The sequence below is a fragment of the Passer domesticus genome, chromosome 10 (genome assembly GCF_036417665.1).
Source record: "Passer domesticus isolate bPasDom1 chromosome 10, bPasDom1.hap1, whole genome shotgun sequence".
Lineage (NCBI taxonomy): Eukaryota > Metazoa > Chordata > Aves > Passeriformes > Passeridae > Passer > Passer domesticus.
In genome coordinates, this window is record NC_087483.1 from 7,877,117 (window position 1) to 7,901,754 (window position 24,638).

The 24,638-nt window shown below is 41.4% G+C and overlaps 1 protein-coding gene across 2 annotated transcripts in view; it reads left to right on the forward strand.

The window, feature by feature from the left end:
* BARD1 (BRCA1 associated RING domain 1) overlaps positions 1-24,638 on the forward strand; it is a 40,577-nt gene that overhangs the window by 2,216 nt on the left and 13,723 nt on the right. For both annotated transcript variants that reach the window (XM_064433592.1, XM_064433593.1), the window contains exons 3-7: positions 1,745-1,890; positions 8,452-9,440; positions 16,154-16,234; positions 16,881-17,053; positions 23,956-24,064. In XM_064433592.1, the coding sequence (XP_064289662.1) occupies positions 1,745-1,890; positions 8,452-9,440; positions 16,154-16,234; positions 16,881-17,053; positions 23,956-24,064 (1,498 nt within the window). The remainder of the gene's footprint in view (positions 1-1,744; positions 1,891-8,451; positions 9,441-16,153; positions 16,235-16,880; positions 17,054-23,955; positions 24,065-24,638) is intronic.

Consider the following 24,638-nt stretch of genomic DNA (forward strand, 5'->3'; position numbering starts at 1 on the left):
GGCAGTGGCTATTCTTAAAAATTAACCTAAGGAAAGTCAGATTAATTTCTTTAGAAGCAAACTAGGTATTTTCAGTAATATTTGCAGCTACTATGAACCATTCTCAAAACTAAATTACATAAAATCACAACGTATTTGCCACACCTTTATCATCTCCCCAGTAAACCCAGGTTGCTGATATTTCACTTACAACTCAGTTGTTTGCCTGCATATTGTTGAAAGACAAATTTCCAGTACCTTTTTTTGTAACCCTGGAGTAAGAATGAATTAAATTCTCTTGGATCTGGAACTTTTAAAGAAGCACTCTCAACTCCGACTTCAGTTTTGTTACATTTAAGTGATGTTAGGTTTACAGTCTGTTAAGTTGGAGTTCTGTTACATTTAAGTTCTGCGGGGTTTAGGTTCTGTTAAGATTAATTTCTGTCAAGTGTGAGTGTTTAGAGCTGATTCTGGTCCACTGCTGAGGACAGACATTCATTAACACACCTGGGGAGAGTGGCTGGAGCTGGCTCCTGAAATCTGGAGTGAAAGATCTGAAGCTAATGAACGGCAGGGCTCAGGTCACCCATAAAACAACCTGTTCTCCCTCACCGTGGTTTTGCCAGGGCCGGGGTATTTACCAAGATCAGGTTCTGCGGTTTTGTTGGGGTAGCTGTGCTAAGTTACCTGCAGTCGTTACCAGTTAATTACAAAACCCCCACAGCTGCAGGAATACAGAGATGTTGTGGTGTGAAAGTCATTCCGAGTTTCCTTTGCAGCGCCATTTACAGGGGTGGGAATGCCGAGGCCAGCTTCCCTAGAGAAGGAGACCTGCTTGGCCCTTCCCTTTGCTCCAAGGGATTTGCCAAATGTCATCTAGCATATGTTGGAGCCAAGAGCTGTCTGCCAAACACAGCAGTGCCTCACCCACAAGGGTCTCTGCCTGTTTAAAAGACAAAACACACCTTGCAGCAATTTTTCCATGAGTAGTGGTCAGGTAACTGAGACTGTTCAAATTGATTCGGTCTTGGCTGTGTGGAACTGTAACCTCTATTTAATAGGATAGATGGGAGATGAGATGTAAATAGCCCTTGAATGTTGCAGTTCAGATGACAAATCATAAGGTCTTCTCACTGGCCTAATAAAAGAATAAAAGATTTTTGGCTGATTGGAGAGAGTAGTTTTACTGAGTAAATCTGTTTCCCCACCTATCCCACCATGATCATCTGACACAAATGCTGTGAAAGAGAGCAGTGATAAAATACTCTGAGCACCTGGAGATCCTCGTGGGACTTCCATACAGAGAAATGTTCACACAGGTGAAACTTCTTCACAGCATCAAGCAAATTTTAACTAGGAAGAAGCAGAAATTGTAGCTTACTAGGGCTTGGCTTTCTGGCACTTGTTTAAAAATGGAAGGCTGCAGAAAAGCAGATGTAAAAGAATTTGTAGTTTTAACAGTGAAGCCTAATTGTTATCTGGAGACAAAGAGCAGTGGAGCATTTGAAAATTTGGGTCAGCTTGTGAGGCACTGCGTTTTTCATGACTGTCCTGACAAGGCTTTGGAAGTGGGTTGCTTAATTTCATGCTCAGCTTGTCACTTGCCATGATAAATATGTCCTGTCCTGCGTTTGTGACTAACTCGTGTGGGCTTTTTGTCAATGCTCAAATAAGAGATTCTCGCTGGGCTGTCAAACGTGGTAGTTTGGTGGCGGGTGCAGCAGGTAACTTCCAGTGGATGATGTGTTTTCCCTCTGCCTTTCAGGCCCTGCGTGGGTGACTGTGTTGGCAGCGGGTGCCCCGTGTGCCACGTGCCAGCCTGGGTGCAGGACGCGCAGATCAACCGGCAGCTGGATAACATGATCCAGCTGTGCAGCAAGCTGCGGCAGCTCCTGGGTGCTGCCTCCTCAGGTGAGACTCACCCTGCTCCCTGGTGGCTGCAGTCCTGGCCACCCCGTTTCATTTTACAGGGAATGAGCAGTGCAGCCCTGCTTAAAATTCTGAGAGGCTGCTCCCAATCATGTTTGGAAAACTTGATTTGAAGAGAACTGTCTGTATGGATTGCTCGTTCTTGGAGTCTGTTTTATTGGGAAATCTGCGTGAGCGGGTTAGTCCGTAATTCATTAGAATCCATTTGCCAAAATTAGATGAAAGTGGGAGAGATTGCTGAGTCAGGGGGCACAGGTTGTCATATCTTATGGGAGTCCCAGTGTGTAAAGTTCTGCATTGTATTGGTGTGCCCTATTAAAAAATTAATGCATATCTTCTCCTGCCACTGGGTTTCTGTGCACTGAGTCGTGCCTGCTGTCCCAGTAATTTTCAGTTCCGGGTTTTTGCACATGGGAGAAATGATCTCTGTTCTTTGCCTAAGAAGGGGAAAGAAGCAAGTCTTAACTCATTTGTTTTCTGGTCCCTAACAATCAGCTAATCTGCTGGAGTGAAATTTTGTCGTTGCTGACTGTGCTAGGAGATTGCAGAGAACGTACTCTGGGAGTCTCTATCAAATTTTAGGTTGTTTGTCAAAGTAGGAAAAACTGTAGTGAAATAAACATAGGTGATTGTGTGTTTCTTCTGCAAGCTCAGAGAGGAGCATTTATGTAATACCAAGTTTTAGAAAACATTCATTTAGTTGTCAGATAGAGAATAGGTAATTCTTCCTTCATTGTTGCTTCCTAATGTGTTTGTCTAAGATAAAGATTCCTTTTCTATGTCTGCTCCCATCAGCACCTTCATTCATTTATGGAATATTTCTTTATTGACACCAAAATGATTTTAAGTGACGAGGCTGGAAGCCCATGTCCAAGTGTAAAGGAATACATTTTATATAGGTATAAAATCCTATGGTGATTAAATCTTCTGGAGCATAAAAAACAGATGATGGCTTAAATAGGATTTCAGGGAAACATTTCAAGTGATGAAGGCTTTTAAAAGCACACTCTGAAGAGAATCATTCTGAGAGAAACTGTGATGCTACAAATAAAGCATTTAAAATACAACATGGTAGTGTTATTGATACTGTTTAGATGTTTTGGAGAACTCTTAGAGATGGATTAACTCTTAAAAATTGGTCTGATGTTTAACTGTACTAAGAACTGAATAGTACATTTAATCCCATAGTTCTTCTAAAATGAAGTCTGTGTGGTGTGGCAAGGCCACAGAATTAAATGAGGTTTTTTTCATCATCCCTTGTTCTGACTTAACAGCAGACACAAAATAGAAGTTTCCAAGAGTGTTTTTATATGAAATGATGTGAAATCAAGTGACAGATGCCTTTCTGCCACTTGTAGTCTTTGCAGTGTGCTAAGGATTTGCAGTGGCCTTTTGGATGGGTGATACTGAGGTTAGGAGAAAATCCTCCTGAGCTGCTAATAGTTCACTGTCAGGAATGGCTTGAATTCATAAGCAAACAAACACTCCTCTAAGAACAGACAATTATATGTTGTTATATATATATATATATATATATGTTGAAAATCACAGGATATTGTAGCTTTAGATTTTGAGAGCAAATTCTTCAGGATGTTTTGTCCCTCATCTCCTGCAAGTCCCTCACCTCCCTTAGATGTCTGGATACATTAAGTTTTGCCTTGAACTTACTGTATCCAAAGAGAAATATGTTTGAGTTTGGAGAATCATGGGTTCTCTCCTCTTGTTAAGGACTTGCTTTCATGTTCTTACAGCACTGTATTTCTGTCAACAATATTTTCTTCTCTTTTGTATTAGAAGGTCAGAAATTGTACTTTATGTTCTGGTAAAGGAAATAGACCGAAAAATCAATCTTTCAGTGCAGGAAAGGAAGAGAGAAGCAGTTGAAAAAAAGACTATTTTCTTATATTTGTTTTATGTCGCTTTCGCATATTTGCTGTGTATGCCTTGTTTTGAGACAGTTGTGGCTTCTCTTAAATCTTGTTGGAGATCCTTGTTGACACTAAAATTTCTAAGTGCATCCTACTAGTAATTTTTTTTTGTCTCTGACAGAGCTAGTGCATGCAGTAAGTTGTGTGTGTTTCTTTAAAAAAAAAGTCCATGGAACTGCTGTGACTGAAAAGGATAGGGTTAAGCTCACACTGAATATTTCAGATACAAAAATCCCTGTACCCTGAGGTTCCACAGTAGACATAAGAGGGATCTCACTTTGTATTCTATTTGGATAAAAATAGCTTCTGCCAAACAGCATGTGCATTGTAAGAAGCAGCAGCAAATAATTCAGGAAAGACTGCACAAAACAGCTAATACTTCCCTTTTAAATTAGAGGGAAACACAGCAAATAACACTCCTGGGGTGGCTGCAGATGAATTGACAAACAAACCTGAAACTGCTTGGAAAATGCAAATTATAGGTGGAAAATTCAAGCTATAGGTGGGAAATGCTGAGCCTCCAAATGAATTCACTTGTTGGAGGTTTTCTGTGCTTAGTCCATGGTAAGATGAGGAGAGGTGCCTGACTTTTTGGCTGCCCTGTGCTGTACCTTCCTAAGGGTGAAGGGAAGCTGCCTGGCCAGCACCACAGGCAGGTGCCTGCACTCAAACTCTTTAGCTCTGATGTTGAGTGTCCAAAACATCTTGGGAGCTGACATTGGTGGGATGATGGGCTTCATGGGTGGTAATTCCTGAGGACTTGTGGGCATAGTGTACATAAACCACTAGGTTGGTTGATTTACAGTGATGATTTTGAAAGAGAAGTTCTAAATACTTTTCTGTGTAATGTTCTTTAAAAAGAAGGGATTGTTTTAAATTTTCAGAACCATCGCTAAGCATTTGTAGTTGATTTTACCTTATTCTTTGTAGCAATCTGCTTCACTCTTGCACATCAAACAGAAAGCCTTCCCTCCTCTTCTCAAGCAGAGCTACACCTTGCAGGAGTTGCTCCAAGCTTCCCAAGCTGGTGCTGATGCTGGTGGACAGTCAGTGAGATCAATCAGCCTTTATGGTATCCTGACTCTGTTTCACATTTACTGGAAACATCCAACTGGAACTCCTGTTGTAACAGATTACATTGCATTTCATGGCTGCTGTGACATTTTTCATAACGTCTGAAGATTAAGTTTTGAATAGCTGGAATTTCTCCCTTTCCCCTTCGGTGCTGAATGCTTAACTTGCAAAATAATCACTCTTCAGTGAAGGCACTAATGTTGCACAGATGGTACCAAAGCTCTTCCCTTTGATTTTTAATAAGGGACTAGTTTGTCAAAGAGATTTCTCAACTTCTCTTCTGAAACCCGTAATAGAGAATAATTTGAAAGGCACACAATGTGCATCATTATATTCCTTTGATGCAGATTAATGATGGCTAAATCACATTTTGTAATTGCTCCTTTTTTCCCCCCTGCACTAGCCTGCTATTGCACTACAGCAGAACTTGGAGATGGAGCTCTAGTTGCAAGGCATGACCATCTCCTGGTATATTTGTGTACTCTCAACCCTTTTAACACTTAAGAAATCCAACTCTATTAAATGTCAGCATTGAGAAACTTGTGCGTATTACGTGCAAATAACTCTAATTTAGAAATAATGCAGTTACTACATTGTGTGTTTGAATGTTACGTTTAATTGGTAATAGAGACTAAATTTACTGCATTTATTATAGGCTGATTCTAATGCTGTTATTGTGGATGCTCCTTATGCTATTGCAGATGCTTAAAATCTAGAATTAATAAGGAATGCTCTACTGATTTACCTTGTCTAAATGCCTCTCTGAAAATTTTTGTGAGGACACTTGTGTATTAAAAAGACAATTAAATCAAAATCATAATAGTAATTTTTTTGATCCTGTTGAGATCCAAGCTCTGGCTTCAAACTCAGAGACAGCAGAGAATTCATTGGGATTGATTTTATTGTGAGCAATTTTCTCTGAAGGTACTTTAACTGAATGAACTTAGCCACCAGATAATACCCTCTTTATATAAATTAACATTTACTTATTAAATCATAAGAACTTCCTTTCAGCTTCTTGGCTCTGCATCTCCCCTCTTTATTTCTCTCTCTCACTGCTCTGGGTCCATCAAAAGATTTGATTTTTCAGGGAGGGTATATTGGCCATTTGTCCAAGTTGCTTGGGCTCCCCACCTTGTACCCTTTGGAAATGGAGGGAGGGGTAGCAGAAAATGCAGTTTCCTCCCCTGGGTGTGCAGGGCTGGCCTCTGGATGGGGTGGGTCCCTTTGTGAGGATATGGGCATCTTTTAATCCAATGAACAGATCAGTTCAGGAAGCCTGGTGGTGGATTTTTCACAGGCTTTCCTGCTGCCAGAAGCGGTACATCCAGTGGAAATGCTTCATTGTGTTCTGCTGCTTTAGATCATACTTCTGAAGGACAGTGCCTTTGATTGAATTTGTCACTTGGACTTTAAAGTCTTGCTGTGCTGTACACATCAAAAAGAATTCTGGCCATCACAAAATTGTTGCACAAATTACTTCTGCAAGCCGATTTTATTCTTTCTCTTTACTTGGGGATGGGTGATACTTTTAGGAAGGTAAATATTTTACAAGGAAATCTGCTAGTTAGTGTAAACACTGGCAAGATGAGTAAATAGTAACTTGTGTTTTATATTTTGCATCTGTTTGCAATCAAGATTTTCCCTTTTTTAGATGTTATTGTCAGAATGAGATTGGAGATGTTTTCAAGGCTAGCTAGTTCTGAGATTTCAGTCTCCATTTCAGTGCTTTTTTTCTTGTTTGCACCAAACCCAGCCTTAGAGGAAAACCAAATAGCTACAGTTCTGTACTTGATGATTCTCTTTAGATGCCTAAATGATTGATTAACTAGCCTCAAGCTGTATTCTTAATGACACTTTTGGTCTGATGGCTTGCATATTCCTCTGGCTGAATCTAACATGTAACAGGATTTAATTCGAGGGGTAAGTAGGGTAATTGAAATCAAGATTAAGGGAACATTTAACTTTGCAGTATTGCTTTAAAAGACAAATGTGAATGTCTGTTTTAGTGTTGAATTACTGGCTGCACAGTTCTCTTTTAAGTGGAGTTTCAAAAGCACTTTTTTGTGACTAAGGGATTGGAACTAGTGTGTTTGTCACTATGAGTTTATCCCAGCTTGCTCTGAAAAACTGGCTGTAGTTACTAACACTAAAAATAGAAGAGCAAGTATAGAGATAATAAATTAGCCATAGAAACTTAATGCACTGAAGTGAAAGTGATAGATTGTTGCAGTGAGTGTCTGTCATTTTAAAAACTGAGACTTGGTATTGTTTATTTCAGGAATGCTTAAAACCCTCCCCTCCCTTCTAATCTTGGTCTTAGTGCTGCTTCAAAACAGAATTAATATTGGTTTTGTGTTTGATTGTTATAAATCACCAAGACTTTTGTGAGTGGTAGTCCCAGAGGTTTGAGGCAACAGGAAGAATGAGTTGTGCATTTACTTTGGAGGACTTGTCCAAATAACCTAAAATAACCCCAGTTCAGAATGAAGGAATTGGTAAAAAATCTGCTATGGTTCTTTTGTGTCAAAAAAACCTGTCAAATTAAATTAGTGCCTAACTTTGAGGTCACTTTATACTCCTTAATTTATTCTTAAGCCATTGAAGACAGTATTTATGTCCTCAGTCCTTGTTCTCAACTGTTATTTCATGTGCTGGGAGTGCAGGATATTCCTGCCTCATCCTGGTCATTGATTTGTAATGTGCTGTATGGTGTGATTTATACAATTACTCCACTGCATATTTTTAAAGAAATGTTTGAGATCATCAAAATGCTTAGCTCCCTTGAAATTATTTACTACCCAGGGGTAAAGGATCAAATGGCAGGACACAATTGCTTACAGATTTTCTATATCTATTCCACTGGTTCATCTGCTATAGCTGTGGAATCAGTCAAAATTTCTCAGGAATGTTTGACATTTTTATAAGGATATTGTTTTTGCTTGCTTACAGCTATTTTTCCTTTCCATCTTTGGATGAACTGTAATACCTCTTTAGAAAATTGTTTCTGTGCTCTTTTGTGTATGCACATGCCTCTTTGTTGAACCAATTTCCAAGGAAAACTTAGTGAGAAAACCAACCTCTGTCCTTTTCTGACCTGGCCAGAACTCTGCTGTGTTGTGAACCCAGGCTGCTGAAGGAATTTCTCTGCCAGGATGCTCACTTGCCTGCTGGATAGCTGGTGCTGCACTGGGATCTCTGAGCTCCAGAGTGGCACGTGGCCTGGCCAGGGCTTTTAAAGTCACTGTATGTGTCTTCTCAGAAGGGTGACCTTGCCAGGGCTTTTAAACTCACTGTATGTGTCTTCTCAGAAGGGTGACCTTGCCAGGGCTTTTAAACTCACTGTATGTGTCTTCTCAGAAGGGTGACCTTGCCAGGGCTTTTAAAGTCACTGTATGTGTCTCCTCAGAAGAAGTGAAGGCACTCATAGATTGTATTTAGTAACACTTCATCAATTCTTGCAGTTGTTATGATCTCTTTTTGCTTTGTGAGGTTGTGAAGAGTACTCCTAATTATTTTTACCCTTTCCTCATGCACTTAGATTCAGCAGAAGATACATGCACACCGACTGACTCGGAGTTGGAAAAGAAGAGCAAGAAGGAGCAGATAAAGATGTGGTTCAGCCCAAGAAGCAGGAAGATTCGATGTGTCGTGAACAGGAGTCAGGCTGGCACTAAAAGCAATGACCTTGGTCAAGACACATCTTCAGTTTATGATTTCTTTCCTTCCCCTCCTCATGAAAAGCCCTCTAAGCCAACAAAAAGACCAACTCAGAGACAGATTAAGAAGATGAAGAAGAAACATCTAGCAGATATCAACAAAGAGTGGAGCTTAGAGAAACCTGAGCAGAAAAAAGCTGAGAAGGCTCCCAAGGAAAAGTGTGTGACCATCTGCAGTCAGCCAGTTGTGCTGTGCACTGAGGAACCAGAGAGCCCTGAAGAAAGGCCTCAGCAGGAGTCTGTAAAGGAAGCTGACTCCAGCAAAAACACAGAAGATGTGGAAGTTCCACCACAGGTAGAATCCCCAGAGAAGAAAGGCAGCAGTGAGGTTGTGTGCTCTGCACAAGATAGCAAAGAAAACAATGGTGCTGCAGAGAGATTGCTGACAATAGCAAATGAAGTTACACCTTTGAAACGTGGAAGGGAGCAGTGCAGCCTTCAGGGTACTCCTCAGTCTAAAAGAGCAAGGAGAAGTGAGAGGGGCATTCCTGGGAAGTCAGGCAGGCAGGCTGATGGCTTAGAGGAGTCACTGCAGGGCTCCCCCACCTCCCCAGCCACTGAACAGACACCAGCTCAGATTCCTTCCTCTGCATCCAAACTCCCTGACACTGGAATGAAGACAAGATCTGCAGCCCTTCAAGCAATCAACAGTTCTTCATTTTCAGAATCTCCCTCTACCCCATCCACTTCCAAGACTTGCAGTCAACTTGCAACACCACTCAGTCCTTCTGTGTTGAAATCCCCTGGAGTCAACACAATTGCCAGAAGAAATTACAAGGGAGAGACTTTGCTCCATATTGCTTCCATCAAGGTAGGACCATCACCTTCTAGCTCAGCTTTAAGCAGAGGTTTAAAAAGACAATGTTGTTTAAAAAATATTCTGGAAACCGATTACTTCAGAACATCTTACTTTGGGGAGGGAAGTCTCATTTTGTGATCTTTTTCTTCTATGTTTATTGGGAAGTTTCCAACCTGATTCTCTGATTTCATAAAGAAATGACTGTTTGAATGATCAAAGATGATTGTACTTGGAAACTCAAAGCATTACCCTGTCAGTTACACCTGTGAGTTCTAGGAAGTGATAAGCATTTTAATGTTTTGGCCTTGTGTGCCAGAAAGCTGCCTCTGATTTGTCATAAGGAGTTTAGGAAGTATTTCAGACCTCAGTGAGTGACCTTGATGAGTTCAGTCTGAGCTGGTAACTCAGCCAGGACAAGATCTGAGTTTAGTACATGAAGATAACTCAGTGAAACATTGGTTAACATTATGTAAGTGTTGAGTTCCACCACCTGATGCAAGGGTTGGCTCGCGGGGAATGAGGAGCTGCACCCCTGATTCCCATGCTGAGCCCTATGCATGGAGGGGAGAGGCAGAGTTGGGGTGTTCTCAGTTTTATGGAAGGCCAATATAATTCTTGGAATAACAGCTATCACTCATTGTGCTGTTAATATCTTAACCAGTTCCTGGTGTGGTAGAACTTCATGGCTTTGCTCTTTGCAGGGGCTGTCCTTGCCCATTACTTTGTGAGAGCTGGTAAAACACATCCCACTCATCAGATGCACTCACGGCAGCTCCCTTCTGAGAGGTCATTTCAAAGAGTTTGTAGTCTGGCAATTTAAATGTGCTTTGTGCTAAATCATATAATACAAATGCTGTGTGGTTAATAAACTGCATATAGTGGAAGAATTGATTCCTCTAGAAGCACCTGACATTTATACAGCACTTCTGTCTGGTGAGACAGAGGCTGTTCTTGATAAATAACTCTGTCCTCTTTCAAAGGCATTCTAATAAGCCACTCCTGCTGCACGAGACCTTTTTAAATGGAAGTGTCAGCTGAGCTGAGTAGAGTTCAAATCTCATATTTGATGTCATTAATATGGAATTAGGGGAGAGAAAATGAAATGTTGTCCTCACAGGACTCAAGAGCTTTGAAGGAGAGATCTCTTGTTACCTCTTGTCATAAGTCCTGCCTATTCCTCTTCATTAAAACACTGTGTACAAATTACCCTTCCATGATTTTCTGGGAATTTGTAATGAATGCAGTCATGACTGACTGGTTCTGAAAAAAATGGATCTTCCCTGACAAGTTTTCACACAGGTATGGTTTCCAGCAATATGCCTGATGCTTCTTTGGAACACAGGTATTTCATCTGAGGAAACAGCATCCCTGCAGCTTGTTGAGATTTGGAATATTGGCATATTGGTGATATGCCAGTAAGGTTACATTGCAAAGCATTTTGATGATAAATGAAAAATTAAACAATTCATGCTGTAGACAGAATGGATGATAAACGTGTTTTGATTATTGAAGTTCAGTGGTGTTGCTGGCACTCCATACTGGTGTTGCTACAGCCAAAAAAAAAACTGACTTCCAGCTGGAGTGTGGGCAGTGGGATGGGCTCTTTCAGTCCTGTGTGTGAGTTTCTTTCACTGTTGTCTTTTGATGTTTATAATTATTGAGCTGAAGTGGGAAATGGCTTCTGTTCCTCGTTAGTTCTGCAGTGGTTTTTATGCAGCAGCTCCATGCTCATTGAGGTGCTCATTAGCAAAGGCTTGTGTAGCTAGGTAGGGCTTCAGGGTGATCCCAAAGTTTGCTTTGAAAAAGAACTAAAATAACACGAGGAAAGTGATCCCTTGGTTATGATCTTTTAACTTGCAGGAGCCCTGGATGAACTGATAAAAGTGTTTTGTCAAACTGGTCTTGAAAATAGCAGGCTTTATCCTTTGTGTATTTTCATTGTGGGGTTCAGATTTGTTGGTTTGGGTTTGGTTGCTGGTTTGTTTTTTTTTTTTTTTTTTTTTGTTCAAATTAATTGTGATTTTTTTTTTTTCTGAAAGAAGCATTTCTCTTCCAGTTTCATTTTATGGGCAATTTTATTTTTCTTGTTGTACACGGCCAGTAATGTTTTTCCATGTGTGTAAAGGGAAATTGACTTGTAGCTGCCACCCTCCCCCAAAGTAAAATGAAGTCGAATTCTCTGGGACTTCATTGGTTATAAAAACAAATCTGTTTTATTTTCATTAGCTGTTAGGGTCTAATACCCAGAATTTAATTAAAGTTAATTGAATGATCCCTTTTTTTTCTTATTTGAAAGAGATCATAAACAAGGTTAGCAGGCATGAAAACTTAAGAGTGTTATGCTGTTTATAATGATTCTGAAGGATTGTCCCCATTTAGTACTACTACTAGTTATTATTTCACTGAAATCAAAATGGTTCTCAAGAAAGGTTCTATTTGGAGCAGTTTTGGTTGCCTCCTGTTCCAGGGACCCTTTAGTTTTCTCAGCTCATGATAGCTTTCCCTCCTTGCTCTCTCAGGAGGGCTCACAGAAGGGCTTCACCCATGGCCAGCCTGCTGTGCTGGACTCTTCATGGTCGTTATAATTAGCACAGTAAAATAATTCCTTCTGAGCCTGTGAGAGTGCTCCTTTTATTGCTTTGTTACCAGTTAATGACACGTCAGGAAGGAGAGCAGAGAACACCTTGTGGTTTTGTGAGCATGTGATGGCAAACAGCAGCATGGCTTTTAAATCTTGTTTCCAGGTGTCTGACCTAGTCAGCTGTGCACTGCCTTGCTTTTGGTGCTGGGTCTGGATGTGCCATGGCTGAGAGATGGGTCACAGAGGAACACCTCCCCTCCTGGAGAGAGGAGGTCAGGGCAAATAGGAAATAGTGCACTGGTTTCTAATGCAGGGCTTGAGAATATGGAAACTGGCCATGAGTCAAAGCAATCCATCTTCCCAAGTGCTGATTTGGAAGCCTGGAAACAAATTACCATTTCTTTTTCAAGACTGCTTGGTTGCTGCTTGTCTTGTTTCTGAGGCTGTGTAACTTCTTGCATGTTTTCTCTGTATTAAAGATTAAGCATAGCTTCTTGTATGTTTGTTATTAAGGAACAGTCTGCTGTGTAGGGAGTTCATTTGGAGGATTTTGAGGTGAGAAACTTGCAGTTCACAATTCACATAAGCTCTTTAATGCATATTTGTCCTCCTTGGCCATTTATGAGTTGTAGATAATCTAGCTCCCCCAGAGCTTAAACAAGCAAATGGCATTGTGTTTGAAAGGGGATCTTTTTGGTTCATTTGTTTGACCTAAAGATGGAAGTTGCTTGATTAAATTTGTAAATAAAAGAAGAAATATTTGGTTGAAGGAGTACAGCTTTTTAGCTTCATCTTCATGTACTGTCCTAATTTGTTGGATCTCTCTCATTAACTGGTAGAATATGTTTTCTGGTAGAATAAGTTTTCATTTATTTAGTAATTTGACTTTTCGGAGAAAAACACCTTCATTAATGGAAGTTGTAAAGGGCAAAATGGAAAAAAAAACCACCTGTAAAATAGGACTAAAAGGCCACTTGCAGTTCTTAACCATTTATATTACATTCAGGACTTGAGGGAAAAGGAAAAAACCCTCCAACAACCTTGTGTAAGCCAAGTAGAGATGGTTTTCTGGTGTTATGCCAGCCGTAGCTGCAGGAACGAAATTCTCCTTGGGAGGAGGAAGTGCTAAAGCCCTGTAAATGTTCCTCTGCCGGCTCCAGCTCTGCCAACAGATGGCCCCAGCGCCTTTCCTGCTTTGCCCAGCTCCGGGAGCTGCGCTGCCGAGGAGGAGCAAAGCCGTGCCTGTGCTGCCTTGTCACTACAGCTGAGCTTTGTTGTGAGCATGAAATGGCCTGAGCTTTGTTTGTTCCGAGTGGATAGTTCTGCATTCTGCAGTAGCTCCTGCCTTTTCAAGAGCTGGATGTAATCCTTCATTGATAATTAGATTTCAAAACAAACACCTGCCTGTGAATTCTTAATAGTAGGAGCATTTTCCTACCTGCTGTTTGCCTTGTTCTCCTTTTCTGAACAAGAAGTGTCTCCACTTAACTTTTCCCCTCTGTTGCTGCAGACATCTAAGAGGGTCTCTCCTTGTGTCCCCTGGTTATGGCTTCTTGGTGCAGACTGGTGATTCTCCTGCTGCATCAAATATACTCAAGGAACTAAATGTGCAAAATTAATTTCAGCATTAGTCAAAGCACATCTTTATGCAGCATGTTGGAATTAGTCATTCCATACTAACGGCTGTAGTTTCTTCCACTCTATTTCGGAGGGAAGATAGGGAATTGACATGTTTGTGTCTGGGATTTGCACCTCTGTGCTCCTTACTCTTTCTTGTTTAAGAGTTTAGCAAAGCATTTATTAGCTTATAAATGTTAGTAATTCCATCAACTTCGACAGAAGTGGCCAATGTAAAAAATAACTAAGCCACTTTTTTAAAATTATTGGATCACAGTTATTTGGCTTGACTTGTCGTCTTAACCTGGTATCAGCCTCTGGAAGATCCAGGCAAATGTCAGAGGCAGCTGTGGTTGGATTTGATGGTCTTCTAGGTCTTGTCCAACCAAACTGATTCTGTGATTGTGATCCTCCTTGCAGGAGGGACTTGATAACATGTCTATTAATGATCTGCCGCTTGAAATTTCTACTCCTGCTTTTTTTAGCTAAATGTTCACCTTATGGTGGCTGACTGAAGAGCCTCTGAGGACACAAAAGGCACATTCTCCTGGCTGTGTTTTGTTAACATCTCTCTTGTAATCCTGATTGGCAGCCCCCATGCAGTCACTGCACAGCTCATGACAGCTCTCCCTCCTTGCTGTCACTCTCAGTGCTCAGTGCTGGTTGTAGGAACCAGGTTGCATTTACAGATGACACGATGACAATATTTATCTTCTGTAAGCAGCAAAACACCGATTTTCTAATTTTGACGTGGGCTTGGATTTAAGTCAGGGATGTTGTCACTCCTGGTGTCCACACCAGCACCGTTTCCTTTGATGAAGCCACAACAATGTTTTACAAATCAATGCTCACATAACTGATCTGAAAAGCTGTGATACTATCTGATGCCCACACAAATTATTAGCTGTGCTTGCTGCTTTAAAGCAGCACTCCTGAAATGTCAAACCCTTTGCAGTACATGTTTGCAAACTGAACTTTAAATGATAAGCTCAGCTCTCGCTCATTATAGATAATTGTGTGTTCCCTCTGTCGGGAAGGATCTTAATGCTGAGCGCTGTCTTGGCTGCCTCTGAATAACTCCTCAGGTTTGATCTATGCCTGCTACCTTGCAACCATCAAGAATATGCTGCTGCTAGAATCCTTTAATTGCTTTGAAAGGTAACATTTTGCTGGGGCATCTAGACTCTGAATGTAATGCATGAAATTTATCTCTGATGTGTTAATTTGCTTGATGGTTGTAAAGCCAGCGTGTCTCAGCATTTATTTCGGTGAATTTTGAGTTTACAGTTGTTGCTTGCTGGATTTATTTTTGCAGAGCAGTCTGTCTTAATATTTTTTTTAACTTAAAGAGTAAAGATTAAAGGTGTTTTGTTTTTTCGAAGAGTTTCTTGGTAGCAATATTGGATTGTTTTTATTGTATTTAAAGCTTAATATAATATTCTCTCACCTTTTCCAGTGCTTGCTGTGAGTAGCACCTAGAAATTCCTTGACTTTCCACTGCTTAAAGGCATTGAACTTGGTATATATCATGGATTAATTTTCTCTCTTTCAGATCTTTTTTTATATTGTATATTTGGCCTTGGCAAGAGCTACATGCCAGTTTGTGTGTTATTATTCTCTTCATTTTGGATCTCAGCACCCTGGTCTAGGCAAAGTGTCAGCAGTTGTCTTGAAACACTTTATTTTGCCTAAAACAATAAGAATTGAGGCCTGCACTGCAGAGATCTCCTTGCCTCAGCTTCCACAGGCACCTTCTCCTTACCTATTTATAGCTGCATCTGGATATGCTCCAATCTTATTACCAGCTTTGCTTTTCAGGGTGTCAAAACCTCTGATTCACAAATTCTGCCCTTTTGCTTCCTTTGCCTCATCTCTATTCAGCCTCTTTTCCTTAGGCTCTGCATCAGTTTCCACCCTTTCCACACCTCCTTGCTTACAGTGAAAGCTGAGTATAGCATTTTTCCAAAAAGCAAATTAAAACTATTTTGGTAGATAACTGTCAGAGAAAGTGTCAGTGAGATTCAACATAAAGTAGTAATTGCAGTGTTAAATAAAACTCTTTTCCTATCGTGGAAAACCAATTTCTAGAAGCTTGTCAGGCTTATTAATTTATTTCACCTGTGTTTTCAGACAGTTACTTTGATTAACTTGAAAAAAATCCAGTCTGAAGGATGAAGAAATTCTCAATAAATGTTCCTGACTTTAATCCTTGCAGTTTGACTGTGGTGAACATACTGCAATTAGTGCAAACTTTTCCATTTATTTTGAATTAGCTCTGTTACATGCATAGTTTTTATCTAGAAATATGTATTTGTGTAAAATGTGTGGGTGGTTCTAAATGAACAGCAATGGTTAACTCTGGTCTCCAGGTCAGTTGAGCTTTTGTTATCCTGACAATATCTACATGGAAGGCTTATGTCACTACATTTTTATTGCAGCTAAACTTATAATTAGATATCTCTCAAGTTTGTGTTGTATCTATGTATTTTCTTCATTACTTTATCATATTTTTTTTTTCCCTGTGTAGGGTGACTTAGCAGCTGTGGAGCAGCTGCTGAAAAATGGGGCAGATCCCAATGTCAAAGATAATGCTGGCTGGACACCACTGGTGAGTGTTGAAGGCTTCTTTCTGCCATCTGTCTTCCAATCAGATTTCACTTCATCCCTCCATTCCTCTCTGATATTTTAGTTCCCTTCACACGCATTTAGGTGACAGAATTATGCAAGGTGAAGAAGTGATGATAAACAAGGTTAAAAGAATTCATCAGCAGCCACTGACCTGCCCAGGTGTCATTCTCCTTTGCTGGGGTGGAGGGCAGGCCATGAAATTGATCAGCCCGTGACTCTGCAAATGCAGCAAATACAGCTGGGATAACTCGAAAATGATCAATTCAAAACAATGTTTGTGTTTAATGGGTTCCTAATGTCCTCAGTGGTTTGGAAATATATCAAGCAGTGGAGTGAAAAAAAATTGCTCGATTGAATTACAGAAAATAAACAAAAGGTTCTTTTCAACCATGACTTCTTCCTTTCCTGCAGAATACTTCTGATAGCCTGTAATCTGGAGGGTTTTGTTCCCTGTGGTCTAATTTGCACACAGTTGGCCTTTGTTCAGTGCTGGGTTCCCAGGTAAATTCCTGTCAGGAATGTAATGCAGCACCCTCACATCATCATCTTCGGAGCGCTGCCACGAGAGGAATCCTCCTGTGAGTTCTGCTTCACCTGACTTCCCCCCTGTGGCTTTTCCCCCACAGCACGAGGCGTGTAACCACGGGCACAGGGAGGTGGCGGAGCTGCTGCTGCAGCACGGGGCGCTGGTGAACACCACGGGCTACCAGAACGACTCGCCGCTGCACGACGCCGCCAGGAACGGGCACGCGGCCGTGGCCCAGCTGCTGCTGCTGCACGGCGCCTCGCGCCACGCCGTGTGAGTGCTGTGAGGGTGTGAGGGCCCTGGGAGTGCCCTGGCAGTGTGTGAGTGCCCTGGGAGTGCCCTGTGAGAGCTGTGAGTGTGTATGTGCCCTGTGAGTGCAAGTGCCTGCTGCTGGTAACCGCGCCTGCAGGAGCGATGCTGAGTGAACGTGAAGCAGAGCTGCTGGTAAACGTGGCTTGTGTGAAGTGAGGGGTGAGTGTTTCCTTTCCTTTTGGTTCTAAGCTTTTCTGAGGATGCCTGAGTCATAGATAGCTGGAGTACTGGAGAGGGAAGTAACAACATATGCTCACCCTAATCTTACACTTTCCTGTTGGCATCTTCTTATAGTTGCTGTCAGCTCTAAGATGCTGAGCTAGATGGGTTTTGAACTGCTACAGCTGGTTTTTGTCTCTACTTTTACTGCACTACTTGCTAGCTGAAGGCATTTTGCTCCAGTCTCTTCTGTTTTCACAAATGTCATAGACACAGGCTGAGAATTGGGAATTTTCATTTTTGCCTTTCTGGATCAAAGCACTAATCCTTGGTACACCTTCTAATTAAAAAAAAAAAAGGCGAAGCAATATTTTCAGTTGACTCTTCTATGCAGTTAAGTCTTCTGAAGATTTTGGTATTTGTGTATTGGAGGTGTTAAAGAATCTTTCAGTCTCATGAATAACCCTGCAGCCTGTTAGTATTCCAGGCACTAATATAATTTTAGGGGTTGTACTGTTGTTGTGCCAGGGCCTGTGTGTATAAATTTGAGTCCAGTGCAAGTTGTCAGTCAGTGTGTGTGTGTATAGAAACACAACAGGATGAAGTTTCCGTGGCTGCCAGATGAAGAAGCATAAACAAGTTCAGCTTAATCACTTCAGCTCTCAATATTCACACTCTTGAAGCTTACAGAATTAAGGTGCTTTGTGGGAAAGCGTAGGGTTTTCATAAAGTCCTAATCTTGAATATATTAGAGTTTAGAAAACAAGACAAAGCCAAACAAAGCAACAAGCTCTCAAGACTTCAGCACGAAAAAGTAAAACAAGGATCAGTTGTTCATCTTCACTTTGTTCTTGAGCAGCAAGGACTTGTGCACCTGGAAAAGCTGGCAGCTTCAGAGATTTTCAAGCCACTTGAGTATGAGGAGCTGGTTGTGTCTCACTTACCAAGTGCTTGTGTGGTGTTTGAAAGCACAGCCAACAGCTTTGCTGTGAGGTTGTGGCAGGGTTTCAGCTCTGGTGGCTTTGCACAGCCTGGGCTCCACATGCCAGCCATGGACTCTGCAGGGCTCCTGTTAAGCCTTGGTCTCTGCTGCATGTGCTCCCACAAACAGAGGTCAAACTGAACCTCTTTCAGCTCATTCTACATGAGCAAACATGGCTCTGTTGAAACAGAGGCTTTTTAATCAGGGAAGGGGAGATTTATGTAAACCTTAAGCCCTGCTTTAACTTTTCACTGAATGTAGATAATGTTCAGTTAAAATCTCTGAGAACAAATGTAGCTGCCATTAATCTTTGTGTGATTTGTCTGGGTGCTGTGGCACAAATTCAGTCCTGTCCATCCCTCCTGGAATAACTGAGGCTTCCATATCTTCTGTAGGCTCTCTGTCTCTGGCTGAAATGCCACTGTGTGTGTTGCAATTGTACTGATGATGGAGAGGGGTTGGGGTTTCCCCTCCCCTATTTTTACAGAGAGCATTAGAGCCACAGAGAAACAGATGTACAAGCCAAATGTTCAGGCTTGCTCTGCTGACCCCTTCCAAACACTGTCAAGAAACAACAGAAACAAGAGCAGTGTGTCTGAGACGCCTGGGAATGCCTGGTGCCTCCCTTCCCTCCTGTGCCCCAGTAGCTTCCAGCAGTGGATGGTGCTGTGATCTTCCCCTGGATTGATTGTGACTTTGCCAATCTCACAGGGTGTTTTTGCAGCCACTGCCTCTGCCAGTTGTCCTAATTAAGCAGTGGTTGGATTTGGCTAGGTGAGTGGGCTTGAACCTTGCATCTAGAAGGTTTAGTTAATTCTTCTTTCCTAGTGGATGCAGGTATCCTTATAATGGAGTCACATCTGACAGCTTGTTTTTCTTCAGGGACTTTTTTTCCTAGGTCTCTGAAGCCAGCTGACCAGAGTTCTGAAAACAGGAGATGAGAACAGGCTGATCACTTAAAATGGTGCAATTATAGCTCATTTCATTATGGCTAGTTATAATTGGTCTCTTTGTACTTAATGCTCACCTTCACATTATTATTTTAGGTTCTTTACAGTAGAAATTGAAGCAGTGATGAGTAGAGCTTGCATCTCCAAGGCTTATTTTCTTGAGGAGTGCCTTAACTTGAGAGGTGTGCAGTGTGTGAGCTAAGACTATACCAAACCAATTTTGTCAAACGGATAAATTGGTCTAATTTTAGTTCACTTTTTTTTTCTCTTTGGTGTATAAAACCCTTTCTAGTCCTTTTGTAGGCTCTTCAGGCTCACAGTGAATTAACTTTCAGCCAAGGAGAGGGCTCTCCTTAATGTGGTGGGATAAAGTGATTCTTCTTTATCTCCCAGGAGCGGGGAGGAAAGTTTGATTAGTTCACTGGGGTTACTTAAGTGTTTTACTTCAGCTAAACTAAGTAAAATGTGAACATGACAAATGCATTCAAATGTTACTTGGGACACCATGAAATATATAGCATGAAACCTCACAGGAGTGACTGATGTCTTGCTGCTGTCTTAACAGTAAAATTAACTCAGTTTTGTGTCTTAATGTCCCTTGTGTGTAAGAGTTAATCTACTGGAACAAAAACAGAGCTTGCATCCAGCAGCCTGCTTAGAGCAGTAGTTTGGAAATTTAGCTGATACTCAGTTGTGCCAGGTGAAATTTATTTTAAAAGTGTGCAGTAATGACTGACAGCAGGTCCAAAGAAAGGTAAGAGTCACTGGTCTGTGGAGGGATGTAGGATTTATCTGCTTCCTGAGAAACCCCAGTGGGTGAGGTACAACCCTATCAGAGAGCTGAGACTTTGCCATTTCAGATTTAGATATCAGATATTCACAAGCCCATCAAGTGGGCACATTCCAAGTGCCTTTCAGGCTGTGTTTTTCTCCTTTCATGTGAACTTGCAGCGCACTAAGAAATAGCTCTATATAACAGGAAGCAGCCACATGTCTTTTGGACCAAGCAAGAGCAGATGAGGGCTTCCTCTTCTGCCAGAAATTAATCCTGGGATTTCCTTATTCCTTGGCAAAATTTCTTTTTGGTAATCTGTGAGATTTAGTAGTCATGGCACTTCGGTTGTCCACAACTTCATTGAAATTTTCACTGACTGGGAGAGACACAAACTACAAATAAAAAATATTATATGAACCAGTGGACCTATTAATTGTCCTACTGGTCCTGTTAATTTTTTTACGTTAATCTCCTACACATAACTAATTTTTATTTTTATGGCTTTTTTCAACATGCTTGAATTATTTTTTCTTTGCTTCACAGCAAGCCAAGTGATTTGAAAAATTAGATCTGTGCATTTGCAATTTCACAGTACTTCCTAAATGCTTTCACTCAAATGGGCTGTCTTTCCAGTTCTTCATGCACAGTAAGTTTAGCATTAGCAGGAACTGTCATCTTGCTCTGTTTTTTTAGGTGTAGTGATTGTGAGTCTGACTCTGAACAAACCTGTGGGAATGCGAAGGGGAAGACCATGGTCCTCAATTATGAATGGCACAGGGACAAAAATTACTATAACCTGCAGTTATTCCAGGAGGCTTTAGACTCATGGCACTGATACCATTTTCCCTCCTTATTCTGAGTCAACATAGTGCAGGTCTTTGCTGCCTAAGTGCAAGGCAGTGTGTTGAACTTCCTGCTGACAGTAGGTTAATTAAAATCCTGGCTCTGTTTGGATATCTCAGATGGTCTTTCTGGCTACACAGATTAGGTTTTCATCCCTCTTGTCAGGTTCAGGAAAGGTTTCTACTTAGCACATTCTCAAAATCCAGGTGCTGCCTCTGCCTGGAGAGCCCTGAGCCAGTCAGATTTCCACGTGGGAGTTAGTGAGACCTGGCTGCAGGATTTCCATTCACTGCTGAACTCTTCCGTGGGGCTGGGGCAAAACTTGGTTTCTGGAGCAGCTTAAAATTCCTGATTACAAAGAATTGTGTCACTTCATGGACAGTCATACTCAGAAGATTTGGTGGAGCTGCTCCTCATTGGGCTTCTCTTTGTTCTCAGCACAGCCATCCAATCTTGGATTGGATTTGTTCCAGCTCTAACAGCCCCCTACTGATTATTCACTACCTCGATGACTGGCTAATAGGAGGCTGCTTGCACCCAAGGGTACATCTGACACTGGAATGTTTAAAAAAAATTTCCAGAAAGCCCACTTGCCTTCTAGTAGAAAGGAGGATGCCTCGGGGACCTTGTATTCCAGTTTAAGCACCTCACTGATTTCTGTCTAGCAGAAACAATTGTGTCTTCCTGAACTCACCATGTGCACTGGACTCATTCCCAACAAACCCAGATTTGTAGGAGGAGCACACAGAGTTATTGGTATTTCTGAAAACACTGTGTGTTAGGGTGGATGTAGTTTGCATGTCTAATTTGGTTTTGAATATTGGGTAAAAATTAATCTTAGAACAAGGTGGATGATTTCCCTTCTTCGGGTGGGTTGGATAAAGATGGATGTGAGCACCATTTTCCTAAAGCTTCTGCTCCCCATTCCCCAGCCTTGCTAAAAAAGTCAAATATAGTTTTCATCCTTTCTCTTTGAAAAATAAATTACAGCACTACCCTACTTGAAAATCTGTCGTTAGCATGTGTTCCTTGTATTGGTTTTTATTATGTAAACCCTCTTTTCTCCTGTTTCAGCTACATTTTCACACTATCTTTAAGCTCAACAATCTGTTTAGTTGCAAATATTCTAAACCCTTAAACCATTCCTTGTGCTGGTGTTCCTTTTTCAGACCTCAGCTCCAAAGTTTGTCACATTTTAACTATGCCACCTTAACATGCTGAATAATGATGTGACAGCATATCACAATACTCTAGTAAGAAGCAACTAAAGCTTAAAACTGTAGGAGAAAATTGTAAGTGAATACAGAAGGAGGAGCTGGAGCTTGTATTTGTACAGTTCAATTGGCAAAAAATGTTCCATATTTAACTGGGGTGGCCTTTGTGTGTTTCTGTGGTAAACATTGATGAGTTTTTCCCAACAGTCAAGAATCTTACTGTGCCTTTGGAGGGAAAAGCACTCCCAAATCTGTGCTGCTGACATGCAGGGATTTCCTCCCTCTGCTTAGCTCACAGTGAAAGGTCAGACAGCTAGTCTAAAGGTGATTTTTGGGGTGTTTGATGATATGTATATATATTTCCCCTCCCTCTCTGGATGCATTGTTGAAAGGAACTTTATCTTGCAGCACTTTGAGTTGAATATTGGCCTTATTTAAAGAAAGGGCAAGAGCTACCCTGATGATGCATGACAAAGCAGGAACAGCATGACAATATTTAATGGGCTGCAACCCCCAGGCCTGGGCAGAGATTTAACCAATTATCTTTCAGTCTGCAGAGCTTGTATTATGCCTGCACTGTGCTCATTAGTAGCACAGAAGAGCTTGGGATTGGTCATAGTGTAAAATCCCATCCTGGACTCTTCTGTGGGGGATTTCTGTTGATTGTTGTTTTCCCCAGGGGCTGTGTTAGTGAGCAGTGCTCAGCCAGGGCTGCTGAGGTCAGACTTATCTTTCAGCTTAGCACTGGCCAAAGCCTCCTCGTTAAGTCAGAGTGGAGACTTAACAATTTGAGCTGCTCTTTGGGCTGGATTGGGTTATGGCCTTATGTGGAATTCCTTGTAAAGCTTCCTGGATTCCTACTCTGCACAGAAACGTGTGGCCAAGAGAGAGCTCTTCAAAGCTGCAGTGGTCCTGTGACCTCTCTAAATGTTTCATTGTTTGATGACTAAGCTTGCCAGGTTTCAGACACTGAGTCAGGGCTTTGTTCTCATGACAAGCTTCTCCTCCCTAACGAGCTCTTATTGTGCCTTTGGAGAGCCAGAGCTGTGTGAGGTGGGCAGGAGAGGATCAGCTGCAGCAGCCATTATTCTCACAAAGGGCAAAGCAAGCAGAATATTTCCCCAGAGTGCTGGCAGAGGCTCCTGTTTGCTAATGGCAATGATACCTGTTCTGCAATTTCAGGCTTTTCTCCCCTCACGACTGTCCTGCAGCAGCAGAGTTGTGTGAAGAAGAAATTGAAGCCATGGCTGAGTTTGATGTGTTTATAGCAATCAGCTCTGTCTGAGGAGTGCTAAAAGAGGAAATCAGTCTGCAAGCACAACTAATAACTATGAGGTGCCACCTGCAATCAATAGCTTTGAACAAAATTGGCAAACCAGCTAAAACCTGACTGAATTGGCTCTGATGTGTTCTGTGGAACAGTACACTGAGGGAAAATGAGATGCACACTCAGATTTTGGAAGTGCAAGGGAGCTGTGGTTCCCAAGGAGGAAGCAGATAGCTTTTCCCATAAAAGCACTACCACATCAAGCTCCCATGTTTAATACACTATGGAGAGTCTTCTGACATGTCTTTTATGGCAAATGGATAAGCCCAAAATACATTTCTTGGTTCTATGACTGCAATGAAAGATTAAAGCTGAAATTTCTGGGTCTTGCAAATGATATCAAAGTGCATCTTGAGACAGTTTAACAGGGACTGTGGTTTATTTAACTGAACATTCTGCTCTGAGCATCCCTTACTCCTCAGCCGAATGCAACAGCTTGTAATTCAGTATCCATCTGTCTTGGATGCAATTCTTACTTGAAGCTTTGTGCTTTTAGCTGAAATTACATATTAATAAGAAAGTGGGAGGGAAAGCTACCCAGCTAATATGCCTGGTTAGTTAAGAATCAAGTCACATTTTATTTACTTAAACCCATCTGTGCTTGTTTTGCCAGTAATATATTTGGTCTGCGGCCTGTGGACTACGCAGAAAGCAAAAAGATGAAATCTGTGCTAATGTTACCAGTGGAGAATGAATCATTTTCACTTAACCAGCCCTCTGAGGTAAATGTCTGTGTGGGTTTGTTTTTGTGTTTTGCTTTTTAACAAAACAACAAGCCATGAGTTCTTCCTTTAAATATTGAAGGCTCCAGTGTAAGTACAGTACATCACCTCCTTTACAGGGAGATTTAAAATAGGCTGGGAAGCTGTCTTGGACAGTATTTCTAGGATGTATGTGGAACACTGACAAGCTATGAAGTTCTGTGTTACAGCTTTATGTGGGAAGACAAAAGATATTTCTTGTCATGTGGTTTTATTATAGGAGAACGAGCCTGTGTTATTCCTCAGGTATCAGTGCTTGAACTTTGCTGTTGATGTTGTTTTTCTGCATATCTAAATTTGTTCTGCTTTCCAAACTGTCTGCAAGCAGCAGCAGCCTTTGTTCCAGGTGCTTTTTTGTGTGCCTTTAAAAGGCTGTTCCACTATCATCCTTTGTCCAGCAATGGAAATATCAGCTCAGCAGTAGAAAATAGCTTTTGGGAGGTTGTTCTGGGGTTTTTGTTTTCCTCCTCCTTTGGACAAAGACTTCCCAGGACTTGTGACCAGAATCAGGTACTCAGACCTAACAAGTTGCTGC